Source organism: Xiphophorus hellerii, chromosome 19 (assembly GCF_003331165.1).
Source record: "Xiphophorus hellerii strain 12219 chromosome 19, Xiphophorus_hellerii-4.1, whole genome shotgun sequence".
NCBI lineage: Eukaryota > Metazoa > Chordata > Actinopteri > Cyprinodontiformes > Poeciliidae > Xiphophorus > Xiphophorus hellerii.
The window spans coordinates 15,280,366-15,297,563 of NC_045690.1; the positions used below are offsets into that span (position 1 = coordinate 15,280,366).

General features: G+C 42.6%; 2 protein-coding genes across 2 annotated transcripts in view; both read left to right on the plus strand.

The window, feature by feature from the left end:
- LOC116709132 (leucine-rich repeat and fibronectin type-III domain-containing protein 2) overlaps positions 1-17,198 on the plus strand; it is a 171,989-nt gene that overhangs the window by 50,829 nt on the left and 103,962 nt on the right. The gene's annotated exons all lie outside the window — the stretch shown is intronic.
- LOC116709131 (uncharacterized) lies at positions 6,937-10,551 on the plus strand. Its single transcript, XM_032547483.1, has one exon. The coding sequence runs from the start codon at positions 7,732-7,734 to the stop codon at positions 10,435-10,437; it is 2,706 nt and encodes a 901-aa protein (XP_032403374.1). The 5' UTR covers positions 6,937-7,731; the 3' UTR covers positions 10,438-10,551.

The following is a 17,198-nucleotide window of genomic DNA, read 5'->3' on the forward strand; positions in this document are numbered from 1 at the left end:
TAGATTGAGATCTAGTGACTATGGATACCCTTAGAGCAGTGGTGTCAAGCTCCAGTCTTCAAGGACCACTGTCCTGCAGTCTTTAGATGTGCCACAGGTACAAAACACTGGAATGAAATGGCTTAATTACCTCCTTCTTGTGGAGATAAGTTCTCCAGAGCCTTGCTAATAACCTAATTATTCTATTCAGGTGTGGTGCAGCAGTGGTACATCTAAAAGTTGCAGGGCAGTGGCCCTCCAGGACTGGAGTTTGACACTTGTGCTTTAGAGTATAGTAACCATGATCAAATTCAGATTCAAATTAGGGTTTGTGGTGTGGTCCATATTTCTATCAGAGGTAACAGTCAGATTTTGGCGTCACTGTGGTCATAAATGGATCCAAGTGATCAGCAACAAGTTGCCCAAAGTTTTCTATGAAAATATCACCTGTACCAGTATACCACCAGCTCCACCACCAATTTGAAACCAAGCTGGATTCATGGAGTTATGCAGTTTAAGGCAAATTATAATAATACCATCAAAATGCTGCCACCGAAATCAAGACTAATAGTTTTTTTTATGTTGTAATATGTTATTGTCCAGTCTTTGCTAAATACATTGAGCTGTTGTCCTCTTGTCTGATTTGCTATTTCTGTTTAAAAAATATTTTAACGGGTTAGTATAAATAGGCATATGTAGTCTACTCACATGCAGCTGTCTGGTTTTCTGAACATTCCTTCAATAAATTGACATTAGCACACCCTCTGGATTAATAGCTTTAACCTTAAACCAGGAAATGGACAGAAGGTTGAGCTAATTAGAAATAATGAGCCCCCATATTTGTAACTGCTATAAATATACATTTTTATGGTATGTTACTGTGTTCTGTTTTATGTAATCTGAGTTGTGTGTATTTGTATCAGAAGCTTACTTATGTACATTACATGATTAATAATCTCCCTGCATGCTTAGGTGGGATTTAATCTAAGCAACTTTGTGTTTCATATCTGTACTTAAAAGACGGGCAATGAGCTTTATTAGGTTGTTCAAAAATAAATGGCAATCTTTCACAAACCATCTGTCAAGATGGTTTGTGAAAATATGCAAAATGGTGTCTATATACCAATCTGAATACTCACATGAAAGACATGCAGTAAAAGACTGATTTGAAAAAAGCAGTGCAATTTGAGATCTGAAATGTAATGTATTTTAAAATGTTTCATATTCAGCGGCAGCAAGATTTGCATTTTGGTCATTTTGTCCCCAAGGCAATTTCTATTCAGTTTTTCTTTGTCAAGAAACTGATATTCAGTCCAAGCTGCAAAATATTCGCTTTAAAAATTTAATTGATGAAGCTAATAAAGATCTTCAAGCAGACCACCACCCAAAGTTATATAGACAGATGTTACGTTATGATTTAAATTTTAATAAAAGCCAATAAAATACTTTGGTAATCTCAATATGCTATTCCCCAGCAGTGTCAGTGAGTATAAAGTAACTCATTTAATCGTTTGAGTTGCATTAAAATGAGCTCAGGCTCTTTGATTGCTTCACTTTGTCTTTATCTATTTCATTAAATGTCTTGTATCCATTTTATTTGCCATTTAATCATTTATTTTGGGTCTGGGAAAATATATTTTTCACCAGAACTGATGACATTATTGTGACAATCAATCTACAGTAGATTGTCATTTTTGACATAGGTGACCATTTAATTGAAATTTGACTTAAGAAATTTCAATTAGAGTAAATCAGGCTTTTTTTATTTTGTTTGTATGAAAGGTTTAAACAGATTTCTATGCGCCTTAAGGTCCATATAAATCCATAAGTGGTTGTATAGTACAGATATTTTTGTGGGAGAAAATGTGATGTATTTCATGCTCTTTACAACAAAACTTGCTTCGTGTTTATTTATTTATTTATTTATTTATTTTTTCATCTAAAATGTGCTGTGCTCCAGAAAATACACAGATAATCACCTGATTTGACCTGGATTTATGAAAGAATTTGCTGTTGAAGTATGTTTTGGGAGGAAGCCTTTTACATTGAAGCAGTCAGCATAGCATGTTAATGTGTCACCAAATAAATCGATGTCATGTCCTAAATCAAATAAAGTGCTGCTTAGTATAAAATGTAACTCAGTTTTCTAGGCAGCATTTTTAAACTCCTATGACTGAGCTTTGATCGGAAAATTTCTAGACTGTGGCATCCTTGAATATCACAGCCTCCTATGGCAGCTGTTTATGAACTTGTCCTAAAACTGTCAATGTGCTTGATGAACAGAGCCATGAGCCTCAGGGATGTAGCATTTTAAACGAGAGCCACGTAAACACCTTAGTCAAGGATCTCCTGTGCGGTATATTAGCTCCTTAACCCACCTACCCGTGGGAGGAAACAAATCTGACCATCCTTATTCACCTGCCGCACGTCGCTCACATTTTTCACTTGCATGAAGCAGGCATTTCGTACTTTTGCGTCACTGCATCTCAGACAAAGACGTGTGGTTAGTTCCTGGGGCTCTACCATATGCTCCCACCCAGAGATGCTTTCATTTGTGCTACAGGAAGTTTGTGTGAGATTGTTCGCAGGAAGGAGAGGAAGATGGGAGCAGCAGTGAAAGCTTTCATTTGTCTCTGTGCATAAACACACACAAACACACAAGGTAGGATACCGACAAAGCAGCTTCAAATATTCACCATCTCTTTGGACTTTAAGCTAGTGATGCTGCTGTACTGTCAAAAAGTAAAGTAAATGTACAAACTTCTGCCTTAGGCATTCTTTTGTCAAAGTCTTCAGTCTGGAGAAAGAAGCTATAGCTCATGATCATGCAAACATGAGTCAGTTTTTCTTCATCCCCTGTTCACAAGTCTTTTTTTTTGTAAGTCAGAATCAGTTTGAAGTCTGTCTGATCAATGATTTTGAAAATGTCTAAAAATAGAGTTGTCATAGATTATGAATTAAAATCATTATCCCTAAGCCCAATGACATTTAATGTGGTCTTTGTCAACACATTAAAAAATATTAAATGCTAATTTTTATTTTCAAGATAATCCATGACAAAGGGCAGATCTGGTAGACTTCATCACCCAGCAAAAATGAGGCTCATTACCTACAAAGGAAACCATGCTAAACACAATGGTGTTTAGAAAAACATTACCCTCCAACATTCCACAAAGATTTATATATCCATAACCTTTCTACATGCTAACAAAACCTTCAAAAATGTAATATCTGGTTGGGTAAACCTTGGTACAGAATGTAATATCTGTACTCAATATCTATGTAATATTGCTTCACAACCAGGACTAAAAACCCAATTGTGTCTCCTGAATGTGAGGGTCAGCTTTTGGCTGGAATCTCATCTCACATTTAGCACTTAGCAGTTTCTCCAAGTTTGGATGAAAGTTTAGGTGCATCAAACACTACTGTTGCATGAAAGTACTTTAAAAATGGTTTTGGGTTTTATGAAATTATAAGAAATGAGAAGCAAATACATAAATTTTTCCAACCATACTTTCTCCACAATAAGCAATAAGACTAAACAGAAAATTAGAAGTAGTTGATAGTAGCCTAATGCTACTTGTTTGGGCACTGTTTTTAATTCACTTGGGTTGTACAGTTACTTTTTTAAGTTGTGCAGTTGAGGCTCTTGTTGAAAAAGGTTAATTGACTTGCTGGTGCTCAGTAATGAAAAGCTACTTAGTAGTTAAGAAAATCCAATTAAGACCGCAAAATTTAGGATGCTCATTATAATGCAACACCAGATCAGAGAGAAAAAAATAATTATATTTAAGCCACTGATGTACATAAGTGTTTAACAACTGAGGCTCCTGAATAAATTGATTAATCAACTTTATGTTTATTGCTTGCCAATATGTAAACAAAATGAGTTGATTGGTTTAAATCATGTTGTTAAAAAGGCTGAGAAACCCCACAAGATACAGAAGAAAGAGAAAAAACTCAGAGCTTCTTGGTGTCTGAGAGTCCAAAGCATTCTTAATTAGCTTTATTATAGCCAAACAAGACACTTAAATTGAGACTAAATTAGATAATTGCTTAGTATGTGTTTCTTCATTAATAACAAAGGCTATTAACAAGTAACTATTAAGTGTCTTTTTAATTAACAGAGTCAGCTGTAAATGTTTTACTCCCGAGGTCTTTTAGTTGTTAGATTTCGAGTAATTTGGTACAACTTTGTTGCTCCTTTGAGTCAAGTTTATTTGTGCAGGTTTTTACACAACAGAAAACACAGAGTGACTTGGAGAGAGCTTAGAGAGCACTACAGCAGTGGATGAAGTTTGATAGGGGTCACATTGTGAGTTTGGATGAGGCTGGGTGGTAATTTTGTGCAGTTGCCCAGCAGTATGTGAGGTGTACAGATGACAATGAAGGTTCCAGCCACTGCAATGCAGTGATATTATGGGCCAAGAATTACAGAATCTCATGATACCTGCAATTGCCATTTGGACTGAGGAGTTCAAATCGGTTCAACTTCCCATAAGTAGACTGATATTAAAGGCTTTTTTTAGTTTGCTGTTCAGAGGCGTTTTAAAAGTCTCTACATTTGTCTGAACAGTGAGATATTACATTGTGTACCAATAAGATTGTATCTTTTCACCTTAAAGGTCAAATAAGGTAAACAAAAAGCCCTTAAAAAATGTGTATCTTGCATATCTTACATTTATACAATGTTTTAATCAAAATTATTCACAAATGTAATGAAAAATAAATAAAGCTACAACTTTCTACCTGCTAAACAGAGCTGTGAAGCACAGCAGAAAATTAAGATTCTTGGTATCCACCCAAGTCTCCCTTTGTCATGGATCTTTTGGAGAATTGACTGGCAGCTGATCCGACGGCATCTGTGCACCTACCTATAGCCACACAATATTCCATTTCAAATCTCCAAAATTATGTACAACTTTGAGAACAAAAGCTGTAAGGTGCTGCGTAGCAGAGCACTGAGGGATGTGTTATTATGGAAACAATGACGTCACATCTAAATATGCAACTTTTTCCCAACCAACATTTGCAACTGAAAACACCAGCAATTTCCAGACAATGGTTCTGTAATATAATCTTGGTGGTAGTAGCAAATATTCTGTATACTGTAATATCCTTTTTGTTAGCAATTACTAGTGTTAACACAATCACTGTGATGTCTGCATGTGTATTCCCAGAATATAGATTCTGACTTTGACTCAGAGATTTTCGGAATCTAACATGTTACCAGAGGCAAGTTAAAAACTCAAAACTATAAAACAGGGCAATGTTGCTGTAGCACACTGAGCTGTCCTGGTATCTGTGGTAGTCGGCACTAGGTGAACTCCTCTGTAATCGTGACATAACGTCTCAAGTTAAAATGGTCCTTTTGCGGCTCTTTTTCATACCTGGAAATATTGAGTATGAAATTTTCAAATGAGCAGGAATATGAAAATGCAAAGGAGTACAATGATGAGTGCATGGCATCTATCTATATCGGTCTGTCTATTCATAGCAACCTGAATGTCTCTGTAGAATACAGTGGGGGTTTTTTTACACTTCTCACTTTTCTTAACATCTCCTGGATACTGAAACAGTGAATTTTAAGTTTTCGAGATGAGAGAGGTGACTGCCTGTTTCTCATTTTCCACCTGAATGCAATGTCTGTACTTTGGCACTTAGACCCATCTGTACACCCAAGTAAACATCCAAGTGATTGCCGTGTTTTATTTCACCATGGCCTGGAATCTGTTACCATAGTATTAGACTAAAGCAGCATTTCTTATTATTTTTTTTAATTAAACTATATTCTTAAACTTCACAAAGAACAAATAATCACTTAAGAACTATTGGCAAACTCTTCTGCATTAACTATTGATCATCACTGTAATATCCTCATTAAAAACATTCATTTAACTGTCAGCATACTAACAATAGTAATAAAACAAATTTCTGCATCCTGATTAAAAGAGAATTGATTTGACAAAAGATCTATTGGAGCAATATAATTACACATCAAACCTGTGAATGATTTTCATCAACTTCTGTGAGACAAATATACAAACAGGTAAAGTGTTTGAAACTTTTGAGATGTCCACTACTCCTCTAATGACTACTTCTTCAGTAAAGCTTAGTTCTATTTCATCCCTACTGACCGCCAGAGGCGGTGCTTCAAGCACTGAATGATCATTCTTGCGCATGCGCAGGTCGAGTACTAATGACAACAAAGTCACCTGTGACCTGCCGGGGACCCACGTGACTCTATATAGTCACGTGGCACCCGGCAATCAATCCCTTTTGTTCTTCTCGCGCGCAGGTGTGTTGAGGACAGGTGTGTGGTCGTGTGAAGCCGGTTGCTTCTGTGTATACCACTAATTTCCTAGCTGCTTGTTGCTGGTAGCCCCGTGACCGGGTTTGGTCGGAGCTGCGGGTAAGTCTCGCCCTCCAGGGGCTGCACAAGCTGCTTTCACCTTACCAGATCCGCGGTGACTGGTAAGTTTTTGTTCTTTTCTCAGCAGTAGTTTACTGTTCGCTTTGATTTGCCTCTTTTGTGGCTCTTTTGTCTCACAGTAGCGTTTCTGCTCGCGCTGAGTTTTCAGTTTGTTTATCTACACTCACCAGTAGCGTTTCTGCTCGCGTTGAGTTCTTCTACAGTTGTTTATCTACACTCCCCAGTAGCGTTTTCTGCTCGCGTTGAGTTCTTCTACAGTTGTTTATCTACACTCACCAGTAGCGTTTCTGCTCGCGTTGAGTTCTTCTACAGTTGTTTATCTACACTCCCCAGTAGCGTTTTCTGCTCGGGCTGAGTCCATTTTACTTTGCTGTTGTTTATCTGACTCACCAGTGGCGTCTCTGCTCGTGCTGAGTTCATCTTTGGTTGATTATCGATTTGCTAGTGGCGTTCTGCTCATGCTGAGTTTGGAACCTCTACGGGGGGTTTTCTGCAACGGAGTCGCCGGTAGCGTTTTCTGCTCGTGTTGACTTCTGTTGGTGGCAGGCTAATCACGCCTTTCAGCGGTATGATGCTGGATAATTTATGCTGCTCGTCCTGTCTGGCTCCACTTCAGCCCGACGACGGACATGACTTGTGTCCCTCCTGCCTCGGTGTGGAACATCTCCGGGAGGCGCTGTCAGATAACGCTTGCCCCAACTGTTGCGTCATGCCCCGGTCAGTCAGACTGGATCGGTTGGCTGCGCTGGAGCAGCCTACCGACTGGGCGGGCGCTGCGCCGCGTACTCATTTGCCGATGGGGAAAGCGATGTGCAAACGGTCTACTGTGGCTGCACCTTCGGTACCGACAAAACGAGCCAGACGGACCGATGCAGGGCGGTTGTCCACGAGAGTGGATCATCTCACTACTGAACTGGCCCAAATGAAAGCCCTCCTCCAGTCCTTTCAGACTGCTGATGATCGCGGCCCGGCTCTCCCTTCCGAGCAGGATGAAATGTCAGTCAACGCCGATGATGCTGTTTCTGTGGCGGCCTCTGGCACCCATTTCTGTGAGGACCTGCCGGAGCTGGGCTCCGGGGCCTCTGGGTCGGACTCCATTGCCTCCCAGGAGGATACGGCGGAATCTGTGACATCCGCTATTAGAACGGCTCTTGCCCGTTTACAGATTAGTGTTCCTCAGGCCCAGCCTACGGCTTCCAGCGCCTTCTTTAAGCGCAGTAGGTCAGAGACTGCCCTTATGGTTCCTCCCTCGGCGGAGTACGTGCGGGAACTCCATGCTTGCTGGTCAGACACCAAGGCGCTTTCGCGTCTGACGACGGATGGCAGGGTCCTGGCAGCTATGCTGGAGGCCCCCAAGGTTGGCTTGGGGCAGATGCCAGCGGTGGAACCGGGCATTGCCTCTCTTATTATCCCACCTGATGAGGCTTTGCGGTCCAATGCCCGTTGTCCGCGTCCTCAGTGCCGTATTACCGATGACCTTCTCTGCAAGGCCTATGACTCTGGGGCCCGCATGGGCCGGATTGGGAACTCTCTATCCCATCTTATGCTGGCCCTGTCTTCCTCCTTGGAATCTGTTCCACTGGATCATGCCACGCAAGGCCTGGTTGATGCATCTCTGCAGGCCTTTGCTCTTATGTCGAGGGAACTTGGACGCACACTATCCACACTGGTTCACGCTCGCCGCCAAGTCTGGTTGGCGCAGTCACCACTTACTGAGCCTTGTAGGAGGACCCTCCGGGCCCTGCCTGTGGTTCCGGGGGAACTTTTTGGTTCTGCGGCACTGGACGCCTTGGACCGTACAGCTCAGGCTTCTAGAACGAGGCAACAGCTGGCAGGGCTTCACAGACGTGATCGCCAGCCAGTCAGCACCTGGGCGGCTGCGGGTCCTTCACGGAGGTCCTCAGGGCCTTCTCCTTCTTCCACTGAGCCCCAGGGGCTGGTACCAGGGCAGAGATCGGTCCAGAGACCTGCTCCAGATCGGAGAAACAGGGCTCGAGACCAAGCTGGGACGAGGTCCTTTCATCCCTTTCGAGCCGCGCAGTCTGGCCGACGTCCTCCCGGGCCTTCGAAGGGCCGGGGGGCCCGCAGATGATGCCTTAGGGCCGGCGGTCGGTTATTTTTCCCCGGGTCAGCTCAGCTTCTGGGCTGCCCACACCCCGGACTTGTGGGTGTTGTCCACCCTGTCCCGGGGGTACCGTCTTCAATTCCGCCGCCGGCCACCTATCCCTGGCCGGGTCAGGATGACTGCGATCTGCGACCCGGTGAAGGCACAGGCACTGAACCAAGAAATCTGCACCTTGCTGGCCAAGGGTGCTATAGTGCCTGTGGACCCCCTGCTGGATCCAGGGGGCTTTTATTCCATGTATTTTCTGGTTCCGAAGAAGACCGGGGGCCTGCGTCCGGTCTTGGACCTCAGAGGCCTGAATGTGTACTTGAAGGTCATGCCCTTTCATATGCTGACCACCAAGGAAGTGTTGCAGGCGATTTCCCCAGGCGATTGGTTCACTTCCGTAGATCTCAGGGATGCTTATTTTCACATCCCAATCGCTCCGCCCCATTGGCGGTTTCTTCGTTTTGCTTTTCAGGGGAGGCATTTCCAGTTCAGGGTCCTCCCGTTCGGACTTTCACTGTCTCCCAGGGTGTTCACCCGATGTGTTGCGGCGGCCCTCTCTCCTCTGCAGGCACAAGGATTGAGGATCCTCCCATATCTGGACGACTGGCTCATTTGTGCCGCGACACAGGACCAGGCGGTTCGGGATACTCGGTTAGTGCTCCATCATGTGAGATGCTTGGGCTTGCAGGTGAACATGGAGAAAAGCGCTCTGACTCCCTCACAGGAGACTGTCTTCCTGGGCATTGCCATGGATTCCATCTCAATGGCTGCTTGCCCGTCACCCCAGCGGGTGGACAGTATATTGAGCATGCTCCCGGAATTCGGGCGCGGCATGGCACCGCCTCTTGTGCGGTATCTTCGACTTTTGGGCATGCTCACAGCTGCGTCTGCCGTAGTGCCCTTGGGGCTGCTGTCATTGCGGCCCCTCCAGATGTGGTTGAACAGCTTGAATCTGGATCCCGCACGGTACACTCATCGTCTCCGCAGACTTCGGGTGGGGCCTCAGTGTCTTCAGTCTCTGTCCCAATGGAGGGTGAGGTTGTTTATGACCACAGGGGTCCCGCTCGGTTCCCTCCCGTGTCGTCGGGAAGTTGTGTTTACGGATGCATCCTCCACGGGCTGGGGTGCGACTTGGCGGGGTCAAATGGCACAGGGGACATGGTCCCGGCGGCTGAGCAGGGAACACATCAATGTCCTAGAGTTACAGGCTGTCTTTCTGGCTCTTCAGAGCTTTCTTCCAGGCTTGCAGGGGAAGCATGTGCTGGTGAGGTCAGACAACACCACAGTGGTTTTTCACATCAACCACCAGGGGGGAACCAGGTCAAGGAAACTGTTGTGCTTGACTCGACGGCTTCTGACCTGGGCAGCTCCATGCATAGCCAGCCTCAGAGCAGCCTACATACCAGGGCCGGAGAATGTGCCAGCAGATTTTCTATCCCGTCGGAAGCCGCTTCCAGGGGAGTGGAAGCTTCACCAAGAGGTAGTGGAGCGCATCTGGACGGTCTTTGGCAGGGCGGCCGTGGACCTCTTTGCCTCAAGGGACGCATTTCACTGTCCCCTTTGGTTCTCATTGGACAACACCAGCCCTCTGGGCCGCGATGCCCTGGCACACGACTGGCCCCGGGCCCTCCTTTATGCCTTTCCGCCATTCGGCCTCCTTTTTCAGACTCTCCTCAGGGTGCGTCAGGAGGGGCACAGGGTTCTGCTGGTGGCCCCCTACTGGCCAGCGAGGACTTGGTTTCCTCTACTGTGCGAGCTCAGCTCCGGCTCGCCAATGCGTCTCCCCTCCAGGAGAGATCTTCTTTCCCAGGTGGGGGGTCAGATTTTGCACCCCGAACCGGACCGGCTCCAGCTCTGGATTTGGCCCCTGCAGGGCCGGGGTCCACCTTCTCAAGATACCCTGGGTCCATAGGGCATACGATGGCTAATGCATGGGCACCGTCCACGCGAGCTGTCTATGCTAACAAGTGGACGGTCTTTGCGACCTGGTGCCGTGATAGGGGGCAGGACCCGGTGCAGTGTTCAGTTTCGGACATCCTGACCTTCCTGCAGGCATTGCTGGATCAAGGACGGTCTCCATCTACCTTAAAGGTGTATGTGGCTGCCATTTCCTGTTGGCATGTTGGGCTGAATGGTTTTTCTGTGGGCCGAGACAAAGAGGTTGTACTGTTTTTAAGGGGTGCTCGGCGTTTGCACCCACCCAACCGCCCTGTGGCACCGGCCTGGGACCTTTCTCTTGTGCTTGAGGCTCTTCGGTCCCTCCCATTTGAGCCCCTGGCATCGGCAGACCTCAAATGGCTCTCACTAAAGACGGCGTTCCTTTTAGCTATGGTTTCTGCTAAACGTGTGGGGGAATTACAGGCTCTCTCGATAGCCGAGCCCTGCTGCCGGTGGACTCCTGATGGCTCGGGTGTTACACTGTGGTCTGACGTTGCATTTATTCCTAAGGTATCACTGGCGGCTGGCAGTACCCAGCCGCTCCATCTTGCTCGGCTTGACACCGGGAGCCCCTCTGAACCACTGTGTCCTGTTCGTGCCCTTGAGACGTATATCGATGCCACGGCATCCTTCCGAAAGACTAATAGCCTTTTTGTTTGCTACGCTGGCTCACGGAAAGGGCAGGCACTTTCCAAGCAGCGACTTGCACACTGGGTTGTGGATTTGATCTCCAAGGCTTATGCCTTGCAGGACCGGCCACTGCCGGCGGGAGTGAAGTGCCACTCTACACGGGGCATGTCGACGTCGTTTGCTGCCATGACTGGGGTGCCATTGGATGTTATATGCCGTGCGGCCTCCTGGAAATCACCTAGTACCTTTACTCGGTTCTACAGGGTGAATGTGGCTGCGCCCCATCCGCTTCAAGGAGTTTTGGAGCAGCATGCCTCTACATCACATTAGGTGGGTGGTGTAGTCGCTGTTCCTTGTTGCTGATTCCTCGTGACCTTGTTGATATGAGTCATCCAGTGCTTGAAGCACCGCCTCTGGCGGTCAGTAGGGATGAAATAGAACGAAAGTTACTACCGTAACTACGGTTCTATGAATCCCGGATGACCGCCAGAGTGCTTGGTCCCTCGGAATCTCTGCTTTCGCGAGAAGATTGAGGGATTGATTGCCGGGTGCCACGTGACTATATAGAGTCACGTGGGTCCCCGGCAGGTCACAGGTGACTTTGTTGTCATTAGTACTCGACCTGCGCATGCGCAAGAATGATCATTCAGTGCTTGAAGCACCGCCTCTGGCGGTCATCCGGGATTCATAGAACCGTAGTTACGGTAGTAACTTTCGATTTTCATAGCTGCTGTGCTTGGAGTGTCATTTTCAGCTCTAAAATTATTCCAAAAGGAGGAAAATATTCAGTGTAAACCAATGAAATATATCCATGTGTGTTGTTGTTTCACATTAATACAGATTTTCTTGCAGTATTTCAAGCAAAGCTGGTTGGGCATTTGTCTTCTGAAAATATTTCAGCCCCTAGCTCAACATTACTCTTCATCAAGCCAGAGAAAGACACACCAGAGTCAACCTTTCATGTGTGTGAGGTAGAAGTTTTATAATCAAAACAATGGAAGAAGATAGGAGAAAATGAGGTCTAGATTAAAAAGTATTGATAAGGGATAAAAAACCAGCTTGGATGTTTCCTTTAATTTACTCTCAGATTTTATGGCGTTCACCTTTAGTTTACTTCACTTTCTATATTCCTGGAAGACTAAGACCTTGTTTAAAACTGCTATTCTTCTCCTTGAGTATTATTTTTACACAATACTTAGAGTATTGTGTAAAAACCTTGAGTAAAATTTGTTATATAAATCAGTGTGGATACAGTAGTGACAGACCCAAAACATTGTGAAGCCAACAGAGCCACTTTGGTTGGGTTTTGAGTAACAGTACTGGATGTGAAGCTGACAGCTGATCCGACAGCCACTCTCAAAGAATTATGACTCAGTTTCACCTTCAGTAACATTTGAGCTGTGCAAAAGTCTTATACTATTTTTAATCTATTCATATTTATCTTTAAAGAAGTCATACTTTCATATAATCTTTGAAGTGGTCTAGCATCAATTGTCCAGATTTTCCAAAGGCTTTTCAGTAATTTTACTTTGAATTTGGTTGCTTTTAATTTTCAGTGTTCACCAACTTAGCAAAAAAAATATTTAAATGTGATTTGCTCTTTCTTACCAGAACCCTGTCAGATTGCATCGTTCGACAGAAAACAGGACCCTAGTACTGACACTGCAATTCTAAATATGCTAGAATTAGCATATTTAGATGAAAACGCTAATTGTAGCATGAAGGAAAATAAAAAGTGGTATAAAACAATTTTATAGTCCCGCATTATCATTCAGAAATGAAAATGAAAGTTTCTATGCCAGCAAAAGGAAAATAGAAAAGCAAGGTGAGAATCGCTCAATCAAATCTTCTTCAAGTCTGATACAAACTGGACATTAAAACTTTATGTAACCAAACACTATAACTAGATATGCAATTATTCAGGTTTCATAAAATAAAGACATGTCAACAGCAAACTGAAAGTCAGTCACTTTAGTGAGTCCTTCATTTAATTCAAGTATAATTACTGTGAAATTGTCTTACATTAAGCTTTTGTAGATAGAGAGCTTTCAGCATGGAAATGGAACATTTTCACTCTTAACATCAGAAAATTACATCCTTAAGTTTGATAAACAACAAATTACCATTAGATTTAAATTATAGGTAACACTGGCAGCAGTATGATAAAGACAGTAAATTACATAATGCATAAACTATTTTACAGAGTATTTACAGTATTTACAGTTGGTAGACTGATTGCCAGAAAGTTCTGTACAATGTGTGTGTTGTGATAGATTGTACGTGGATTGCTGTTCTGTAATTTGTATAATATGTTACATTTCACACTGTGTGAAGCAAGAAAAGAAATTCAGAGCAGCACTCTAAAGACCCCTGAGGAAAACATTCTGCTTTGGGGGCCCTTTTCAGCAGCAAAGTGTAAAAATAATAACTGTAGACAAACACAAAGATGTGTTGGAAGAATACACGCTTCCCAGAGATTACAGCCACTTGGCACAGGGTCATCTTTCAGGACAAAGATGATCTGAAGCGTGCAGACAGTACAGGGCTATGTGTGACTGCGTATGCGCGTGGGTGTGTGTGTGTATGCTGTGAACTTTGGCCCACATTTTAACCCAGAAGATGGCTAAAAAAAGACTTCTCAAAGAGGCTTCCCATCTAATCTGAGGTGATATGAGAGGATCTGCGAGGAGGAATGGGATGAGCTCCTTAGAGACCGAACTGATAGTGAAGCAAATGACTGGAACAGGTTTAGCAATGATTTAAAGATTATTGACTTTGCTTTTGGTGTTTGGGTGTCTCCAGGTGGTCCTGATAACTGCTCTGTCTTAAAGCAGAACGCTCATTTCTTTTGTCTCCCTTGGTGTTTTGGATCCAATACACAGATCCTTTTTTTGATTTTTCTTTTCTTTTTTACTTTTTCAAGTCCACTATCATAATGCTGATGGCTGTGTAGAATCCTACTAAGCGCTGTTATAGCACCAATTAGCATTGGTGCTATAACAGTAATACTTAAAGATATACTAATATGGACAAGTCTAATACAACACCAACAATGTATTTAAAACTTTTTGCCAAATTTTAAATGTATTTAAATACTGATAGGCATGTATTCCCTATTGTCTAAGACTGCTTTATTGCAGCTGTTATTTTGTAACAGCTGCAAATGTAGAAATCTACAACAGCAACACCATTAGGTCAAAATTCAAAGTGCATTATGTGATTGCGTCTGCTAGGCCAACTTTGCATCTTTAGTAAGTGTCACATAAATGAAGAAAGTGTATATTTTTAGCTGTTCGGGCTCATAACTCTTTTGCTGGCAAAGAGTTGGTCCTGAGAAAGTAGCAGTTTTATAACTAGTACCAAGTAAATTGTGTTTTCACAACTCAGCACCAAGAGTAGAAAAACATCTGGTTCATACCAAATAATGCTATTCAACCAAGACACCCAAAGTTCATTAAAACAGCAATTTGGAGAGAATTACATTAAATATGGAAGAATATCCATTTAATTATATTTTCCAAGTGACTTCTGACAAAATCCATCATGTTTTATTGATCAAAGAAGCGAGCGATGGAGGGTTCTGCTTTCTCCCCATCTAATTAACTGACACATACATACATTGTACTGCCAGAAAACAAAAAAGTCGCACGTCATGCAAATGTGGAGCAAACTTCACACTCCCTTCATCATCATCATCATCATCATCATCATCAGAGGATGCTTGCTGTGTGCTGTTTCCAAAGCTAAATTTAGAGGCGACCCTGATTCTTTATTCAAGTCTCTCTGGGGCGGTATTTTCGTGCTTCAGCATCTTTTTTTTTTTTGTTATTGTTTATTTTTGCTGTCAGCAGCTGGATGGAACAGTGTTCAGGAGGCGGAAAGCTGCAGTGTTACCAACAAACATCACTGCTCTCATCAAAGGAAAGCAAAGCTATTCAGTCATATTCCTCTGACTGACAGCTTAGTGAATTTTTAATGGAATATTTTACGTAGGATCTCATGAAGTTAATTAGATGTAATACAGAAAGAGCAGGAGCTCTTTGTGCAACATGAAGGTCGGTGTTAGCAATGCCTGCCGGGGGATTTATTCTCATTTTGACCAACAAGGAAAAGGACTGAAAGCAGCAGAGCATTTGTTATAAGATTAATTAGTTGCTGTTTAAAACTTAATGTGTCCGTTGTCTAATTAAGTCAGTATTGATCTGTAACTTCTATATAAAATCAATGAAAGTAACCCATCTTAAAGGCTCCAAAAATGTTCCCAGGGAGAGAGGTTAGCTGATTATAGCAGGATTAAATAAATTAATTCTTGTTCAGGCTAATGGTTTTTAAACCTTTTAAACCTCCCTTGGAAAATGTTTAGTTTTCCAGACTGTTGATTATCTTATTTCAAAGCAAGATACCAAAGGGATTCTTTGGAGGATTAGAATTAGGCTGATTTTCCCAAATTAAATGCAGATTTATTTTAAAATATATATCTTCTAATAATGTTCCAGTTGAGTAAATGTGATGGAAGCCATTCAATTTTATCTAAAGTCATCCATTCATTGGTGGCATTTCTAGTTTATCCAGTGAGTTCTGGTTCTGCCCAGTTATCTTCAACCAGAATCAAATACATGCCTGAACTAATTAAACCTATTCTATTCGATGCAGCACCTAAGTTGCCGACAGATAATGGAGCTTATTGCCTTCATTTCTAAACCAGAACTGGGCCAAAACACATTGGAATCTCATTTCATCTTGTATTCTGTATGACGCTATTTCTCCATTTTTGATGACCATAGGTGGGGTGTTAAAGTTGTTTTGTAAAAGCCGTGCTTCCTATTGCTATTAGGAACACATGCATGTTTCTCTTCATTCAGTTAAAAAGAAAAAAAAAACTTCTTGTTGTATGCAAGTGAGGACAAGCTAAAATTCAGCATTTAAAACATCTTAGCAATAGCATGGTCATGACCTACCAGTTATCTGCCAGCAGGAAAGGAAAAAGGTGGTGGTGCCATGAGTAGAGATTTAGAGGAGGAAGAGTTACCTTGCATTCACATTGTGTGAGCTGACCTTTAAAAATGCCAGCCTTTGTCGTCTGTGACTGACCTGCTGCCGAGGAGAGCAGCTTCACCTCTATAACACCACCTACATTTAATACTGCTGCTCTGCTGCTCGTTATTTAATGAGAACTACACACACGCACACGCAGATATTATTTCATGCTAACAGAGTAAGTTCAAACAATTTTAACACACCTGTCGGTTGGGGGATAAAATAAGAATAGGCTTGTTATAAAAATCTGTTTTGGTTGTAATCCATCTTAAAATTACATCTTGCATATCAAATCTGCCTTTGTTGTAATTTGACATCGAACATGAATATTTAAACCCATGAATATTTAAAGGTGCCACCCAATCACCTTTAAATATTCCTTTAAAATCATTTGTACAAGAGTAAATCATTTAAGGAGTTTAACATATACACACAAACACTACCCGTCTCAAACTCTTCATTCAAGGACATAACTTAGATGGTGCCAAAAGGAGCTTCTTTGCATAACAATGAGTCTATAAATACACAATCTATATGCTACATCTGTTGTGATGTCAAACACAGCTCTTTTGTTCCCTGTAAATGTCCCCAACTCACACTCACAAGGTAAACATCTTTTTTTCTGGTTTTGGCTGCTTTTACACTAGAGTATTGTTTTCGGAACAGTTCATAAATGTGAACATATGTTGAAGAAATTACTTAGAAATAACAGACATATAATGTATGGGAGCATGTTTCCCGTCTAAGTTGATTTGGAAAAAAGCAGACCTTAAAAATACACTCCTCTCATTACCATTATGCTGGAGTAACAGTAATAGGAAACAATCTTAATTCTTATAATAGAGGAAATCTATTATAAAATTATAAATCTATTATAAGAAATTATCTTATAAGATTTGCAAAGCTAAGATTTTTTTCTCTAAAAGTTATATTGCTTTTAGAAAAAAACAGACTTTCTTCTGGAAGCCCTTCCCTAACAGAGCCATGTTGACATTGATGTTTATCACTGAAATGTTCAATCTTAACGGTGTAACAGCATAATAAAAAGGCATTGTTGCAATGACATTC